The following is a 16,843-nucleotide window of genomic DNA, read 5'->3' on the forward strand; positions in this document are numbered from 1 at the left end:
TGGGTGGGAAGGCGCTGGGGAGTGGGCCTGGGCCCAAGGAGGCATTACTGCCCTTGGGAGAGGAGCTGGGAGTCGCTGCTGAAGAACCAGGGGATAGTTGGAGGGGACCTACCAGGTTCTCCAGCCAACCGTTTTTGTGCCTGAGAGATGTGGGCCACCAGGGAGGAAGTGACTTTCCCAGGGTCTCAGAGCTGGACCAGGAGTTTGGCTCCCAGGCCAGCTGTCCCTCTCCCCACCTCAGCCCCCAACTCCCCCCACTCCACACACACACACACACACACACACTGTTCTCCTGCCTCTGATGTCACCATCAGAGTGGCCTGACGTGGGGATTTAGCTCGGGTTCCTCATGCTCCATCTCCTCATCTGGTCGTTTGCCGGGTAGGAGGACAGGGTATTTGGGCCTCGTGGGGACTTTCAGACTGGGGCCTTTGATTCTGGCTTCTGCAGCATTGTATCCTGTTGGTGGTTTCTTGGCCTCTCAGTTGGCCTATGGGCATCCCCCAGGCCACGTTTCCCCTGAGTATGGTCCAGGACCATGGGGAAGCTTGTTTAAGGTGTGTTCCTTAGGTCCTGCCTCAGATTTCCTAGGGGTCTGCTGGGGGCCTAGGAACCTGCATCTAAAACCCATTGTCAGGGTGAGTTGACTGTCCACTCAAATTTGAGAACTGCTCTGCTCTCATTTTGGAAGGGGAAAGAAGGTAAGTGTCTGGGACCACCAGAAATAAACAGGGTGGGGACCAGCACAGCTGGGGTCGGTCAGAGCTGGGCCAGAGAGCCCTGTTCCTGAAAGGCGTGGGAGATCTCCATGCCTTCTTGGTCCCTGGCACATTACAGGGAAGCCCCGGCTGGTGTGGGGATCCCCTGGAGGCTGACATCCCAGACCTGATGGAGCAGTTATTTGAAGTCATCCTCTTCCATCTCTGATCTTCTTCCTGATCACCTTTGGCTGAGTCTTCCTAGTCTTAGACAAGCCACCTAGCCCGCTGGGTCAGTTTTCTCATCTGTAAAATGGGCTGATCCTCATACAGTGCTTAGCACCTAAGACGTCTTCACAAGTTGTTAGCTGCTGTGTTGGCTTATAGAGGAAATTAGGTGATCCATTCAGACTCTAATAGCAGTTAGCTGTGGCTTGGCAGAGACAGCATTAAGTTTAAGGTGGTCACCTGGGACCAGAGCAAACCTCATGTCCCTTCAGTTGGACGCTTGGAGAAGAAATCACAAATGCAAGGCACTTAGAGCACTGCTTTTGTGTTCTGCGTGGCTGACCTTGTTAATCGGTCCAGACACCCCTACCGATCCTGGACACCCGAGTCAGCCACAACTAATCGACTGGGGCTGGCACCCAAGTGAATGCCATGTGCACCTCGGTTTTGCTGCCAGCGAGATTAGTGCCCTCCTGGGCCTGTCCAGTCCAAAGGCTGCCCTTTCTGCTTCCGTCTCTCTCTCTCTCAGGCCACCTTGTTCTGGGAGGCAGTCGGCGACCTAAGCAGGACTTGAGTATGTTTCCTCAAGAGTGGGCTGGGGATGAAAAGGGGGGTTGATATGATTTTCGGGACCTCTGGACTGTACAATCAGTTTATGAGAAAGTTGTTATCTTTTCAGGTCTCTGCCAATTTTGTTGATTCGGTTATGGACAATCATTGGGAGCTAGAATTTGCTTGAGATCTTTTTTTAAAAATGTTATTTATTAATTTATTTTTGGCTGAGCTGGGTCTTTGTTGCTGCGTGGGCTTTTCTCTAGTTGCAGCGAGTGGGGGATACTCTCAAGCTGGGGGACTTGGGCTTCTCACTGCAGTGGCTCTCTTGTTGCAGAGCACCGGCTCTAAGCATTCCCAGGCTTCAGTACTTGGGGTTTCCAGGCTCAGTAGTTGTGGCGTATGGGCTCAGTTGGGCTTCCCTGGTGGCTCAGCTGTAAAGAAGCAGCCTGCCAATGCAGGAGACACCAGGGATGTGGGTTCGATCCCTGGGTTGGGAAGATCCTCTGGAGGAGGACACGGCAACCCACTTCAGTGTTCTTGCCTGGAAAGTCCTATGGACAGAGGAGCCTGGCTGGCTGCAGTCCACGGCTTGAACCTATGTCTCCTACATTGGCAGATGGATTCTTTACTACTGAGCCACCCAAGAACCCCTGCTAATATTTATTTTTAACATGTCTGTAACACTGTCCAATTTTTTTCTGACTTTACTGAGATATAATTGACACATAACATTGTATACTTTTAAGTATATAGGGTAATGATTTGACGTGGGTGTATATATATATATCAGGGAAATGATTATTGCAATAATCATTTGTGTGTGGGGGGGTTGGGTGGGGTGAGGACTTTTAAAAATCTCCTGTCCAATTTTCTTTTACTTCAAAATTTTCAGCGCACACTGTAATACTAACGTACGTAACTTGAATTTAACCGCATTCACTTTGTTTTCATTGTATTTATTTATTTTACTCGTAACAGCTTTATTGCAGTATCAGTCCTGTGCGGTACAACTCATTCTTTGTAAACCCGTGGTCTGACGACTTTCTGTAAGCTTACAGAATCCTGATGCCGTCGGCACAGTCAGTTTCAGACCTTCCCATCACCCCTCAACGTCTCCTTGCCTCCTGCCGTTCACAGGCGCTCTCCGCCGTCACCCCCACCCCCGCCCCATCCCTGATCTGTGTTCTGTCTTTAAAGTTAGTCCTTCCTGGACATTTCGGATGCTGGAATCAGCCTTTTGTGTGTGTGTCTGGCTTCTTCCACTTGGCATGATGTTTTTGAGGCTCACCCACATTGTACTTTACTGTGTGGCTGTAGTGCGTTTTGTTTATCTGTTCACCAGCTAACGTACACTTGAGGTGTTTTCCCCTTGTGGCTCTTAGGAATAATGCCGCTGTCAACATTCGTGGACATGTGTGTGGTGTGTTCAGTTCTGTTGGGTATATACCGGGGAGTGGAAGGGTTGGGTCATCTGTTTAACCTTTTGAGGAACTGCCGAACTGTTTTCCATAATATAATGGTTGCTTCATTTATTCCCATCAGCAGCGTGTGAGGGTTCCAAATTCCCGGCATTCTTGTCAACCCTTGTTATCGTCTACCTTTTTAATTAGAGTCGTCCTAGTGGGTGTGCAGTGGTATCGTGTGGTTTTGATTTGCATTTTCCTGATGACTAATGCTGTTGAGGTCTTCTCCTGCGCTTATTGGCCTTTGTATATCCTTTGTGTGCGGGGTTGGGGGGCAGGTTAGGGATGGGGTGGGCGTGGCTCTACTAGGCTAGTTCGCTTTTCAGAAGTTGCATTGTCTTATTATTGAGTGGGGAGAGTTCTTTATGGGTTCTGGATACGATGATACAATTCATGTATCAGCTCTGTGATTTGTAAATGTTTTCCGGCAGTCTGTGGTTGTCTTTTTCATTTTCTTAATGGTGCCTTTTGAGCAGAAGTTTTAAATTTTGGTTAAGTCCAGTTTATCATGTTTCTTTTTTTTTTTTTTAGCCACACCCTGTGGCTTGTTGGATCGTTCCCCAAGGAAGGATTGAATCTGGGCCCTTGGCAGTGAGAATGTGGAGTCCTAACCACTGGACTGCCAAGGAATTCCCCAATTGTCTTAATGTTTAATGTTTTTGGAATTATACCTTAAAGATCTTTGCCTAGCTCAGGGCCACAGAGATTTTTCTCCTCTGTTTTTTTCCTTAAAATTTTATAGTTTTAGCTGAAACATTAAGGTTTGTGGTCCAGTTTGAGTTAATTCTTTTAACGTATAGTTTGAGGTCAAGATCTCGGTTTTTGTATTTTTATTTCCGGCATATGGATATTCAGTTACTTCAGCAGCATTTGTTGAAAAGACTTCTCTTTTCCCATCAAATTGCCTTTGTACCTTCATCGGAGATCAGTTGATGGTAAATTTCTGCACGCTGTTGCCCTGCTGTCCCTTGCCCCCTTCACACAGGTGGCCGGTCCCCAGCCGAGGGCTGGAGCAGGCGTTAGACACCTGGCTGGAGCCCTGAGGGAGAAGGGTGCTGTTGCCGGGGGAGCCTGGGGCGCACAGGGTCCCCACAGGAGCGCCTGGCCATGGGCTGCTGCTCCATGGTTGGGTGTTCCTCCTCCTGGGTTACTCGCGTGTCTTCCCAGCCCTGTGCTTCTTTGCGGCCCTGCCCTGGTGTTTGAGGGAGGTCATGGCAGGGATGGGTCACCCAGGAGGGGCGCCAGCCACCTGACCCACCAGCACCTCAGGTGGACGTGAAATACGCCCCGGACCTGAGCCTTTTGTGGGTCAGGTGCGTGTCCTTTCAGAGCATTTTCACCTCCTTTATCTCATCAGAGGGACTTTCCTAGTAGCTCAGACGGTAAGGAATGTGTAACACAGGAGACCCAGGTTTGATCCCTGGGTCTGGAAGATCCCCTGGAGAAGGGAATGGCTATCCACTCCAGTATTCTTGCCTGGAGAATTCTAGGGACAGAGGAGCCTGGCGGGCTACGGCCCATGGAGTCACAAAGAGTCAGACGCGACTGAGCGACTAACACTTTCACTATCTCGTTGGAACGTTGCCATGTCCTCATGACGCTAGACTTTTGTTCTCTTTGGCAAAGGAGCTAGAAATCAGACTGTGCCCATTGTCTCCCAGCACCCGGGCCTGCACACAGCAGGTGTTTAATAAATGCTTGTGCAGCCAGCCTTGTAGAAAACACCCCCTTCTGTAGTGTGCAGGCTGCTCACTTTTTTCCTTTTTCAAGGTTTATTTATGTGACTGCACGGGGTCTTAGTTGTGGCATGTGGGGTCTAGTTCCCTGATCAGGGGTTGAACCCAGGCCCCAGGCATTGGGAGCTCAGAGACTTAGCCACTGGACCACCAGAGAAGTCGCTGGGCTGCATCTTATTCCTGAGGTGGCAGCCGGGGGTCCATGGACTTCTGGGCCTGCCACATGATGAGGGGCCCAAGGTGCGTGCCAGGAGACTTTGGGTGTATGCTTCTGTGTTGGTGGCATCTAGAGGTGTCTGCTCGTGACCGCTGCCACCTGTGTTGGGTTTGCCCTTCTGGATGGGGCCTTGCTGACTCTGGTTAGTTGGTGCCTAAAGGGAAGAACCGAGGCAGGTGTTCCAGACGAGGGAGTACTCTCTGTATCCCCCAGGGGACCCTCTGGGTCCCTGGGCCCCATCAATGTCCTGGGGGCCGTGAGCTTACATTCAGAGCCCCGAGGTTGGTGGTGGAGGGGCGGGGGTGGGGAAGGGGCTGCACCTGCTCTCGGTGGTCTCAGAGCTCTGTGCCATTGTGGCTGGCATCGTGCGCCCTGCACCGTTCACGTGGCAGAGCCGGTTCTGAGCTTTGGCTTACGTGAACTCAGTTTGGATTCTGTCATTGAAAGAGCTGTATAAACAAGCGGTATCTTCTGAGCCTCGGTTGGTGACGTTTTTTGTTATGCAGCAACAAGGAACCTTTCTGCTTTAGGTAGAAGCGGAAGCAAAAGCCCTTGCAGGTGGCGGTGGGCACGCGAGGACCTGTCTCGCTGAGGGAGAAGCCGTGGGTCGCTCGGGTGTAGACACCTCGGTGGTGGATGCTTGTGCCCTGTGCCCACTGGGGCTGCGGTTCATCGTGGCGCTTGCCCTCGGGGTTCTGGGGGTCCGTGCATCCTTTATGTGGCTCCTGGGCTCTGCTGTGTTGCCCCCTCAGCTGGCATCAGGGGAGGAAGCCCGGGCTTGTGCTGGGCAGGCCGGCTGACCAGTGGACTTTTTATCCCGTGCCTGGAGGTTGGCTGTGGCGTGGAGGGCCCGGCTACCCAGGGTCAAAAGGGTATGGGTGTGCACTTCCTCACGGTTGGGGTGGCCTAGCTGTGCTGACCACATGCACTGGGTGGGCACAGGCGGAGCTCGGCCCAGCCTTGGGAGAGGGAGTCGCCTCCTGCCTGTGGAGCCATGGCAGGAGGGGCCTGGATTCGGGGTCCAGAGGCCCTGTGCCCTGAGCTGCCCCGTGACCTTGGGCCGGTCGCCTGCACTGAGGCCCCACTTCCACGCCTGTAGCGTTAAGTTAACCTCTGGTGCCCGGGCCCCTCAGTCCAGACTCTGCGAGTCCACGGGAGCTGGCGGGCGGGACCTGGCCTCGGCCCGAGTGTTCCCAGGCCTGGCAGCTTCCTGGGAAAGTCCTGCACTTCCTGGATGACCTGCCGGGCGGTGACCACTGCCGCCCGCCTCACCCCCCAGTCTGGCCGCCGGCATGGGGCCATTCCTGTGTGTTCCCGTGTGGTCTGGCACAGGCGTCGGGCCTCACGTTTCCGTGTTATTTTGTGAAACAAAGGGCAGTGGGGCCTTGCGTGCCGCCCCCGCAACGTTGGGCGCAGGCTCAGTGAACAGCAGTGGAATCGCTCAGTTCTGCCAACTGTCCTGGCATCTGCTCGGCTCCTGGGAGCTGGGGGAGCCCGGCCTGCACCCTGCCCGTCTGCAGATGAGTTGATGGTGTGGAGTGGAGTGGGGGTCCCTCGCTGTCTAGAGATCACTGGCCAACTGACCCTGAGCTGGGAGCAGGGGCACGGCTGGCGAATGGTGGTTTCTTATCCTTTCATCCCACGCGGTGTTGGCTTGGTCCTCCGTGCCCAGTGCCTGAGATGTTGGCCTCCGGAGGGGGTGCTGGGTCCCCTCGGTCAGCCCTGGGGTCCACTGTTCAGATAGCCTCCACTTTCTGTTACCCTGGGGGTCCTGTCCCTGCGATCCTGTGATGGCCCTGAGTGACCGGGTGCCCTCGGTGCTTTAGGAGGACCTGAAAGGAGGAACTGTGTTCAGTTCGGTGCTGCGGAAACATGCAGTGTGTACACACGTATGTCCATGTGCACATGTATGTCCACGGTCACAGTGTCACATACTGGGGAGACGCACAGGGCAGGGGCTTTCATGTGCTGGGTCGTCACCCGGCGGGCGGGCTGGTGGACTCGAGCAGCCACGGCCCCTGAAGCCCCCGGTGCCCCTCCCCAGTCTCTGCCCCCTCCTCCCTGGGAGGCCCGCTCAGGCTCCAGCGGAGATGAGTCGTGCCTGCTCCTGAACTTGGTGTAAATGGAAACAGACGCTCTTGGCTGCATGTCGGGCAACGCGAAGGCTGAGGCTGTGGGCAGGCGGCAGCGTTTCCGGTCTCTGCCACGTGACGCCCTGGCGTCTGTGGGTGCATCTGTGAGTACAGCAGTGAGCTCGCGTGGAGGGTGCTGCGGGGGCTCTAGTTCAGGCTCGCGAGTGATGCCGCTGAGGACACTCTTGTGACTGGCTTCTGTGCCCACCAGTCTGATTTCCTTGGGTGCCCTTGGCTTTTTTACTTTTTAAAATAATTGCGGTGAATTCCACGTGACAATTACCATCCTGCCCGTTGTAAATGTGTAGTTCCGAGGCATTCAGCACGCGTCCATGGCAGTGTGGCCAGCCCCACCGTCGCCCTCCTGCGGAGCTGAAACTCCGTCCCATTGCCGCCTCCCCCAGCCCCTGGCAGCCGCGATGCTGCTTTCTGTGTCTGTCCTGACACAGCCCTGAACGCCCGTCCCTTGGGCTGTTTTCATTCTTGGCCATGGGTCTGGCCCTGTGTGTGTGCAGAGTCCGAAGCTTTTATAGTGTGGTGGGGGCCCGTTCACACCCCCACCAGAGCTGCAGGGGTTCTGCATTCTCACCTGTGTGTGTGTGTGTGCGTGTTCTGTTACGTCGCTCTTCTTTTTGATGTTAGCCGTGGATATCTTGTGGTAGTTTTAGTTTATTTATTTTTACTTAGACTGGGTATGTTTTTGTATGTAAATTGCCATTCGTTTCTCTTCCTCTTTTTGTGGGATCTTTTGCATATTTAAAAAAGAAATAATACTGGATTTCCTCTGTCTCCTCACTCAGTGGCAGGAGCGTTTTCCTAAGCGCTGTTTATTTCGTTGTGAGTTCTTTGGAGACTGGCGCTTACACCAGCTCTCCCAGTGGAACATGCGCTGACAGCCTGGCGGGGGCGGGGGCGGGGGTGGGGGCGGTCTCTGGAACCCAGGATGGGGAACCCAGCACGGGAAGCCAGGAAGAGGAGACCACGGAGCCCCAGCCGCCTGGGCCTCAGTGTCGCCCTTCCGTGACAGGCACAGAGTTGGCTTCACCCCCAGGGCCCTCAGGGACCAAGTCTGCGGTCCTGGGCCAGCTCCCGGGGCTGGGGGCAGAATCTGGGAACGGCCCGGCACGGTCAGGTGATGACTGCAGCCCCCTAGCTGTGTCAGCGGCTGGGACTTGAGTGTGCTGGTGGCCGCTAGGGCCCAGCTCCGTGTGTGGAGGCCGTGTCCACCAAAGAAGTGTGTGTGTGTGACCTCTCCCCCCAAAAGAAGTGGGGATTCACCAAAGCAGAGGCTTTGCTCCATCAGAACCCTTCTCAACTCAATGTTCTTCCCTCCATGGAGGGCGGGTGAGAGCTTTTCACTTACGCTGTCCACTCTGGTACGGCTTTCACGTGGCAGGGAGGCCAGGAAGCACTGGTGTTTATCAGGTATCTCCTCACCCACGCAAAGCTCCTTTGCACAATCGGCTCCTCCTGTCCTCAGGGCGTTCCCAGCAGCCCTCCATTTGAAGCCCGTGTTGTTGACCGAGGCCTTGTGTTACTGGGGATGCTGAGGCCCCAGGAGGTTGGGCTGCACCGAGTTCCCCAACCTGAGCGTGGGGAGCAGAAGAACTGTTCTGTGCACATGTGTGACCACGACCCTGGGGAATCCCTGAGCAGGCCGATCGCGGCGGGTGGGCCCTGGGGTTTGGCTCCTCTGAGTTTTGGGGCATAGGCTCGTAGTCCGAGGGGCTGTCTCCCACCTGGCAGGTGATCTCATGGCCCTGGAGAGGCTTTCCGTGGTCAGCCCTCTCTGCGGACAGTGCTTTCCTGACCCCTGGGGTGCAGGCCCAGCTAGGGTGTGACGGCAGCGGGTGTCAGCAAGCCAGGAACTTCTGTGCAGTGGTAAAGCGAAAAGGATTTTCGGCCAGGGGAATGGATGGACCGTTCCTGGCCTTCTCGCCTTTCCTGCTCCCCTCAGTCCAGACAGACACCTGGGTGGCTGAGTGAAGCCCACACCTGGCCGCCCAGGTTCCAGGGCAGCTGCGTTTCTTAGCAGGGCCCCCGGGTATCTCAGTCCATATCACAGTTTACCTGGCAGGGGTGTCGTGATTTGTAATAAGAAATGTACATTTGGTCTTCACCTGTTTCTGGCACAGAATTCCTTAAACCCTTGGAATTTCCTTGGGGAAGAGTGATATCGTGTAATGGGTGTCTTTTAATCTTCTTAACAGACCCTTTGCAACCACACCCGAGTTTATATTAATGAAATGACCTTTGGAAAGTGTGACTGAGTGGCAGAGCACGCGCACATGTGGGTCCAGACATCTGGACACTCTGGCCCTGGGGTCGGTCCTCGTCCCCTGGGGCTGCCAGAACGCAGCATGCGAGCAGATTCCTTGTCTGGGGGCCCTCTTCCTGGTTCATAGATGGCTGCCTTCTGTGTCCCCGATGGCAGGAGGGGTGGGGGGCTCTGTGGGGCCTCATTTACAAGGGCGCTGACCCCGTTCATCAGAGCTCCTCATGACATGATCACCTCCCGAAGGCCCCACGTCCTGACACCATCATGTTGGGGCTTGGGTTTCAACATGTGAATTCGGGGGGGGACACAAACATTCACTCTGCAGTGGGGTCTCAGACTCTGGTCTCCTGATCAACTCGGGTCTTGATAGCACTGTGGGTGCACAGCCGATGTTTTGGGGAGAACATAGAGGGGGCTGGTTTACGTTCCTACTCTCTGCACCTCCTCGAAGATGCCTGACTGTGTGGTGTGAATCCTGCCCACCCCTCTCATTCCACTTGAGTCAGGCTCGTTCTCCACGCTGACCAGCACTTTGCCTTTTGACTCTGATCCCAAGGAGATCTTTGCACGTCCTGGCACCTAGCTCCTTAGCAGGGTTAGTTCGTTTAAGAAACTAAAATGTTTCCAATTTTCGTTTGTAAATGATGGTCACACACATGTGTACAGCCAGACGTGTGAAAGTGAACACACAACACAGAAAGGAACCCCAGAAGTCCGCTGCCGGCCTCCACGGGTCGTCATGGAAACAACCGTGATTTTCCTCATCCTGGAAGACGATGAACATGGGTAGGCTTTACACCTGACCTGTCCTTCCACGGCTGACGTGTATAAAGGAAAACGGCCGCGCGCGGGGGTGCCGGGAGCCTCCCAGGAAGGCGCGCTCGGTCTCTGTTTTGGTGGCCGTTTGTTTTGTCACCCAGGTCAATGGGACGCCCGTGAGTAGGGCAGAGTCTGAGTCCCTCGGGCAGAGGTGGGGCGAGCCGTTCAAGGCCGACTGTCCCTCGGCCGTGCAGCAGAGAGGGGACGGAGGCGTGGATTTGTTTTAGCCATAATTTTAAAAAATATAGTTGATATACTTGAATTTCATGAACTATACAGTCCTTGGGGTCGCAAAGAGTCGGACACGACTGAGTGACTTTCACACATACTTGATATAACAACAGAGGCTGGAGAGGGTGTGGAGAAAAGGGAAACTAGTTACATTGTTGGTAGGAATGCAAGAGACCTGGGTTCTATCTCTGGGTTGTGAAGATCCCCTGGAGAAGAAAATGGCAACTCAATCCAGTATTCTTGTCTGGAGACTTCTGTGGACAGAGGAGCCTGGGGGGCTAGAGTCCACGGGATCACGAAGAGTTGACATGACGAGTGAGCACATACGTGTGATGCTCCGTGAAATCAGGGCTGTGATGTTTCTTTAAGTTGTCACCACTGTATTCCTTTTCTCTTACTGTGGTTTGCTCTGATTCCTGGTCCACACGTGGGCTGGGAGTACACCGTGGCCTCATACGGTCCTATCTGTGTTCTCTGCCGGATGGAGCCACCAGGCTGGACTCCTGGTTCTGAGCCTTCCGGCCTAGGCAACCTTGGCTGTGTCCCCCGTAACCAAGGCTGCGTTTCTTAGGAGGGACACTGGGATCCATGCCGGGCACCCAGCAGAGCTCGAGGGCCCAGAATTCCCTCTGGCTCACACTCCACAGGGCCCTGTGGCCTCCCTGCCTTTCTCTGTGTCCGAGAGAAAAGGGGGACAGTGGGCAGGTATCCGATCGGAGAGCTTGGCGGAGGTGGTACTCTTAGCCTTTCCCCCAGTGAGGCTGTGAGCTCGGTCCTTTGAAGCTGACCCATGTTTGAGGCCCTGTCCATCTATTTTTATAAGAAATGTGGATTTAGTGCTTAGATACTCATGGCAACCCACTCCACTATTCTTGCCTGGAGAATCCCAGGGACAGAGAAGCCTGGTGGGCTGCCGTCAATGGGGTCACACAGAGTCGGACATGACTGAAGTGACTTAGCATGCGTGCATGCATTCTGCGGGTATATAGCCTCAGGTCTCCTGCAGGGAGTCGGGTAGGAACGAGGTAACTCAGATCCACACGGTTTAAACTGTGGTCAGTGCTGAGGTACAAAAGGTCCTTGGGGTTCAGATTTGAGGTGGAGGAGGGTGCTGACTTAGTCTGGGGGTCAGAGAAGGTGTCGTTTCCTGGGGGGTTGTGTGTGTTAGTCACTCAGTCGTGTCAGACTCCTTGTGACCCCATGGACTGCAGCCCACCAGGCTCTTCTGTCCACCGGATTCTCCAGGCAAGAATACTGGCGTGGGTTGCCGTTTCCTTCTCCAAGGGATCTTCCTGACCCAGGGATCGAACCCTGGTCTCCTGCACTGCAGGCAGATTCTTCACCGTCTAAGCCACCAGGGAAGCCCACTCATTTCCTATGGCTGCTGTAATGAGGTGCCTCAGACTGGGTGATTTAAAACAGCAGAATTTATGTTCACTGCTCTGGAGGCCAGAGATCCTAAATCGAGTGTCCACAGGGTTGGTTTTTTCTGAAGGCTCTGCGGAAGGCTCCTTTCTTGTCCCAGGCTTCCGGCGGCTCCAGGCTTCCTTGCCTTGTGGCTCCCTCGCTCCAGCCTCTGCTCCGTCCTCACAGGGCCTGCCCCGCTTGGTGTCTGTGTCCACCTCGCCCTCTTTGTCTTAGAGACCGGTGTCTCTGGGTTTAGGACCCCCGTCCTGTCTGACCTCCTCTGAACTTACATCTGCATGTATCTCCATATAAGGTCAGGCACACACGTGCCAGGGGTTGGGGCTGGGACATGTCCTTGCCGGGCACAGAGCTCAACCTGCTGCAGAAGGAAGTGGTGTCGGAGCGGGGTGAGTCCCTGAGTGGGGCGGGGGCGCCCAGGCCTGTGGAGGGGCCGGGGCCGTGTGTGGAGCGGCCCCTCTCAGGCGGAGCTGCGGGGCCGCGAGATGCTCCCAGTGGGCCGCGCTGGGCCTCGTCGTCTACAGCCACGCCTCCTTTCTTTTTAACCAGGAAACTACTTCGCATCGCACTTTTTCATGGGAGGTGAGAAATTCGATACCCCCCACCCTGAAGGTTACCTCTTTGGAGAGAACATGGACCTGAACTTCCTGGGCAATCGCCCAGTCCAGGTGGGTCTCGTGGGGGCTGGGCACGTGGGCGGCATGGCGAGGCCACCGGCTGCCAGCGGGCACCAGGCCTCCCCACCACGGGACAGAGGTGCCGTCAAGACGTGTGCGTGAGGCCTGGGCCCCCGGAGGCCGCCGAGACTCAGAGGCTCATCTGAGACTCATCCCAGGCCCCACGGATGATTGTCTTTAAAGAGAAAAGAGGAGGTCCATGTTCTGTAGAGCAGTGGGAAGAGACAAGACCCAAACAGAAATGCAGAAAGATGGCCAGCGCCATTTCTGCAAGTCCCCCACGAGTCCCCAGAGAAGTGACTTCTCACGCTGTTGTCCCTTCCTTCTCCACCCTTGGGCACCTGCCGTGTGCCCAGGACTCTCCCAGGGGCTGGAGGCAGGGGACAGATGATAAAGAAGGGAGTGTTCAGTAGATGGAGAGTAGAAAGCGAGAGAATGAGGGCCGTGGGGGGTTGCTGAGCAGGGACCTGCCCTGGGGTTTGCGTCCTGAGATAATGGTCCCCAGTACCAGCGAGGGGTCAGGCGGGGGCCCTCTCTCAGGAGCCATGACTCAGCCCCTAAGGCTGCTGAGTTGTGGGCTGTTTTAGCTGTGGAGCCTCCTTTGGTTGATACAGAGTCCAGATTCTTTTAACTGATGGGGGGCAAGGGCCTGGGACCCGGAGTGATGGCCCCCCACTCACAGAGCTGGCAGGCCTCCACGCCCTGCTGAGCTGCTCACCCCCGCCCCCCGCGTCCATGACAGCAGGCAGGACCTGCCTCTCTGTCTCTACAGCCTTGGCTCTGACCCAGGGCCTGGCCCACAGGCCTCCTGCAGACGCGTTCTCGTGTGACTTTCATCTCGAGACCACCTGCGCTCATGCAGCAATGCTGGGTGCCCGTTACCTGGCCTCCCAGTGACAGCGTTTCCCAAGACTCAGTGTCTTGTCACCAAGACTGACCTCACTCCCACGCCTTCCAGAGACTGCCAGTCTTACAGCACGTGTGTGTGTGTGTGTGAGAGAGAGAGAGAGAGAGCACATGTCCCCGCCAGAATCTGTACTGACCATTATCCTGGCCCCAGCCCTAACCTCTGCCCCGGGGACTCAGCGGATTGTCCTTCCTGGAACTGGGGACCCAGACACCTCGGGGTGGTTCTGGTTCCAGCCGTGCCCTGTGCTGGCCGCGTCCTCTGTGGTTTCCTCAGATGCGGATGAGGGTGGCGCTGTCCTGTGGTCGGCGTGAGGGCCCAGGGGTGACCAGGCAGGGCTGGCCGTCGCCTCGATGTAGCCCTGTTTTCTGTCCTCTACTGAGCCCTGGACTCCCCTGCAATTCCCTTTCCTTCCTAGTTCCCTTATGTCACGCCCGCGCCCCACGAGCCCGTGAAGACGCTGAGGAGCCTGGTGAACATCCGCAAAGACTCCCTCCGGCTTGTGAGGTGACCCCCCGCGCCCCGCCCGGCCCCAGGGGTGCCCTATGTCTGCGAGAGAGTGGCTCCCAGCCTGCCCGCCCGCATGCAGAATCAGGCCTGGAATCCAGAGCTGAGGATGGGGCGGGGCCACCAGGTTCAGCCTGGGGCGCTGCAGCCTGTAACCCAGGGTCTTAGCCGGCCACTGTGCCCCGGGGCTGTGGGCCAGGTCTGGACACAGTCTTGGTTGTCACAACTGGGGCTGGTGGGGGGCAGTCCTGCTGGCCCCCTGGCAAGCAGGAATCGGGGTTGCTGCTCAGCACCCCACAGCTCACAGGACACCCCCACCGCCCTGGGCGATGCAGCCCAGATCTTGGGGGGCTGAGAAACCGCCTCCAACCTGGGAGACCAGAGGTGCCTGGGCCATCCCCAAACCATGAGAACGCATCAGCCTCCCTTTCCGGGGCAGGAGGCAAAGGAAAGGGGACCCTGCAACGCTGGGCCTCGTCGTCCGTCTCGTCGTCCAAACCCAGCATGGCCTCCACGTTCCCCAAAAGGTGGGGCACAGCCAGGCCCCTGCCTCCGGGGCTCCCGAGGGAGAGGAGTCCTGTCCCCTGCAGGGTGGGAACGCCCCAGAGGCGTGGCCGCTCACCTGCCCTGTCCCTCCACGTCCCCCACAGGTACAAGGACGGCGCCGACAGCCCCACTGAGGACGGCGAGAAGCCCCGCGTCCTCTACAGCCTGGAGTTCACCTTCGACGCCGACGCCCGGGTGGCCATCACTGTCTACTGCCAGGCGGTGGAGGAGTTCCTGAACGGGACTGCCGCGTGAGTCTCCCCGTGGCTCCGGTCCCAGGCGCTCTGCTCTGTCTGTGTCCCGTGCCTGAGCTGTCGGGGCGGAGGTTTTATTTGAAATAAGGGTCCTGCTGGCCCTGAGGGTCCAAAGTCTGCAACTTCAGCAGGACCACAGCGGCGCTGCCTCCAGCAGGGCCAGCCCCCGGGCAGGGCCAGCAGACCCATCCCCGTCCTGCTGGAGGAGTCCCCTCAGAGGGCAGATGTGGTCGGAAGCGGGGTGGTCAGTGCTGAGAGCCCAGCCTTTGAGTCCCTGATCATGTAACAGCAACCTGCCCGCCCCCGCCCCCACCCCAGGGCCAGTGTCAAAGAAGACGCGCCAAGACCCTCGAGAGTGTCCTTTGTCCTGGAGATGGAGCGAGGCCCTGGGGACCACGGCTGTGGGTGGGGCGGAGGGAGGCAGGTGAGGGTCGTGTGTGGGACCCCTGCAGAGGGGGAAGCCAGGGTTTTATTAGGATGGGAAGAGAGTGTGCTGCCTGACCCGGCTGTTCCTTTCCTGGGAGTTTATCTGGGGTTGTGCTCGCATACATGGTCAAGACGTTGAAATAGTAAGATGCTGGTGACCGCCCGGTGTCCACCAGCGGGGGTCTGATCCCATCAGTCAGAGTAGAACTGCGGTGGAGCCCACGCAGGGTCCTCAGAACACGGCATCTGTGTCCGTGATGTCTGTGGGACAATTTCAGGCACGCGAGCAGAGTGCACGTGGACTGCAGCCTGAGCACTAAAAAGTAGTTCCTGCACCTACGGGTGTGATTATGCCTTGACTTCCCTGGTTGCAGACGGGGCAGAGAAGCAGTTGGCTTGGGGCAAGCGTGAGGAGGGCACGGGTCGCTGTGCACTTTTTGTCCCCCATTCATTCAGAAAAGCACACAGACCATGAAAGCTGCCTGCAGAGGTGCAGCCCAGCCTGGGAAGGCGGCAGGTGCGGGCTCAGGGCCGGGCAGCGCGTCTCACCGTCCTTTCTCACGCGGCCCCTTCAGGTACAGCCCCAAGAGCCCGGCCCTGCAGTCCGAGACCGTCCACTACAAGCGCGGTGTGAGCCAGCAGTTCTCGCTGCCCTCCTTCAAGATCGACTTCTCGGAGTGGAAGGACGACGAGGTAACAAGCCTCCCGGCTGGGCCCCACGTTCCTGCCCTGGGCGGGGGCCCAGTGCAGTGGCCTGTTGCTCAGATTCCTCAGTGGTCGGTAAGCGTCAGCTGTGGCTGCTGACCGGGATCTGGACCCCACCGGGTGCCTGGACAGTGGAGCACGGTCGGTCTGGGCGTTGGCAGGACCGGATGGTCGCGGCCGTGAGAGGCTGCGTGCCAAGCCGGCCTTGAGTGCTCCTCGGGTCCGCCCCCTTTTCCTCTCTCAAGGCGTCGGAGAACCACGTCCCTGGCCTGTCAGCGTGAGGCCTGGCGGGTCCGAGGTGTGGACTCAGCCTGTCCAGAGCTGCTATCCTGGGACACTGTCCTTGTCTCTTCTTTTCTGATCGTTACCTCCGCTAACACATTCCTGAAATAGGCTCAGTTTTTCTTACGTGTGGGTTTTTGTTTGTTTGTTTGCTTTGGTCGCGCTGTGCAGCATGTGGGATCTTGGTTTCCTGACCAGGGATCGAACCTGTGTCCCCTCCATTGGAAGTGCAGAGTGTTAACCGCTGGACCGCCAGGCAGGGCTCTTGGCACGCATTTTTTACCGTGATAAAATACACACAGCATAGGCTTACGTCAGTGACAGACGGTTCACAGGCCATGACCGTGGGGCAGTTCTGGGACATTCTCATCACCTGGGGGACGCCCTGCACCCGCTCGCAGTCACGCCCATGCCTCCTTCCGTTACGTGTATTTTTAAGTGGAAATTTCATCAGTCATCACTGTAGCTGGGAAACGGCTCAGCTCTGCCATAAATAGAAGGTTCCAGAAGTTAGGCTGTATGGGGAACAGAGCCATGCTGTCACGTTCTGGCATGACGTCCTTGCCTGCTGCGGGCATGGAGGGGGCGTTGGCAGGTGTTAGGGACGTGACAGATACTCTGGCACCAAGCCCAGGCTTCTCCTTTGTGCCGGGGTTTCTCAGCCTCGGTGCTGTTGACATTTGGGTTCTGGTGGGGACACCATTCCTGGCCCCCACTCGCCGGGTGTCAGAAGCGTCGCTTGCTGCAGTAGTGACAC

At 56.7% G+C, this 16,843-nt stretch overlaps 1 protein-coding gene across 4 annotated transcripts in view; it reads left to right on the forward strand.

Moving 5' to 3' along the window:
- MGRN1 (mahogunin ring finger 1, E3 ubiquitin protein ligase) overlaps positions 1–16,843 on the forward strand; it is a 35,965-nt gene that overhangs the window by 789 nt on the left and 18,333 nt on the right. For all 4 annotated transcript variants that reach the window (XM_010840410.1, XM_010840412.1, XM_010840411.1 and 1 more), the window contains exons 2-5: positions 12,332–12,450; positions 13,785–13,873; positions 14,524–14,670; positions 15,675–15,792. In XM_010840410.1, the coding sequence (XP_010838712.1) occupies positions 12,332–12,450; positions 13,785–13,873; positions 14,524–14,670; positions 15,675–15,792 (473 nt within the window). The remainder of the gene's footprint in view (positions 1–12,331; positions 12,451–13,784; positions 13,874–14,523; positions 14,671–15,674; positions 15,793–16,843) is intronic.

This window comes from Bison bison, unplaced genomic scaffold, assembly GCF_000754665.1.
Source record: "Bison bison bison isolate TAMUID 2011002044 unplaced genomic scaffold, Bison_UMD1.0 scf7180017864144, whole genome shotgun sequence".
NCBI classification, from domain to species: Eukaryota; Metazoa; Chordata; class Mammalia; order Artiodactyla; family Bovidae; genus Bison; species Bison bison.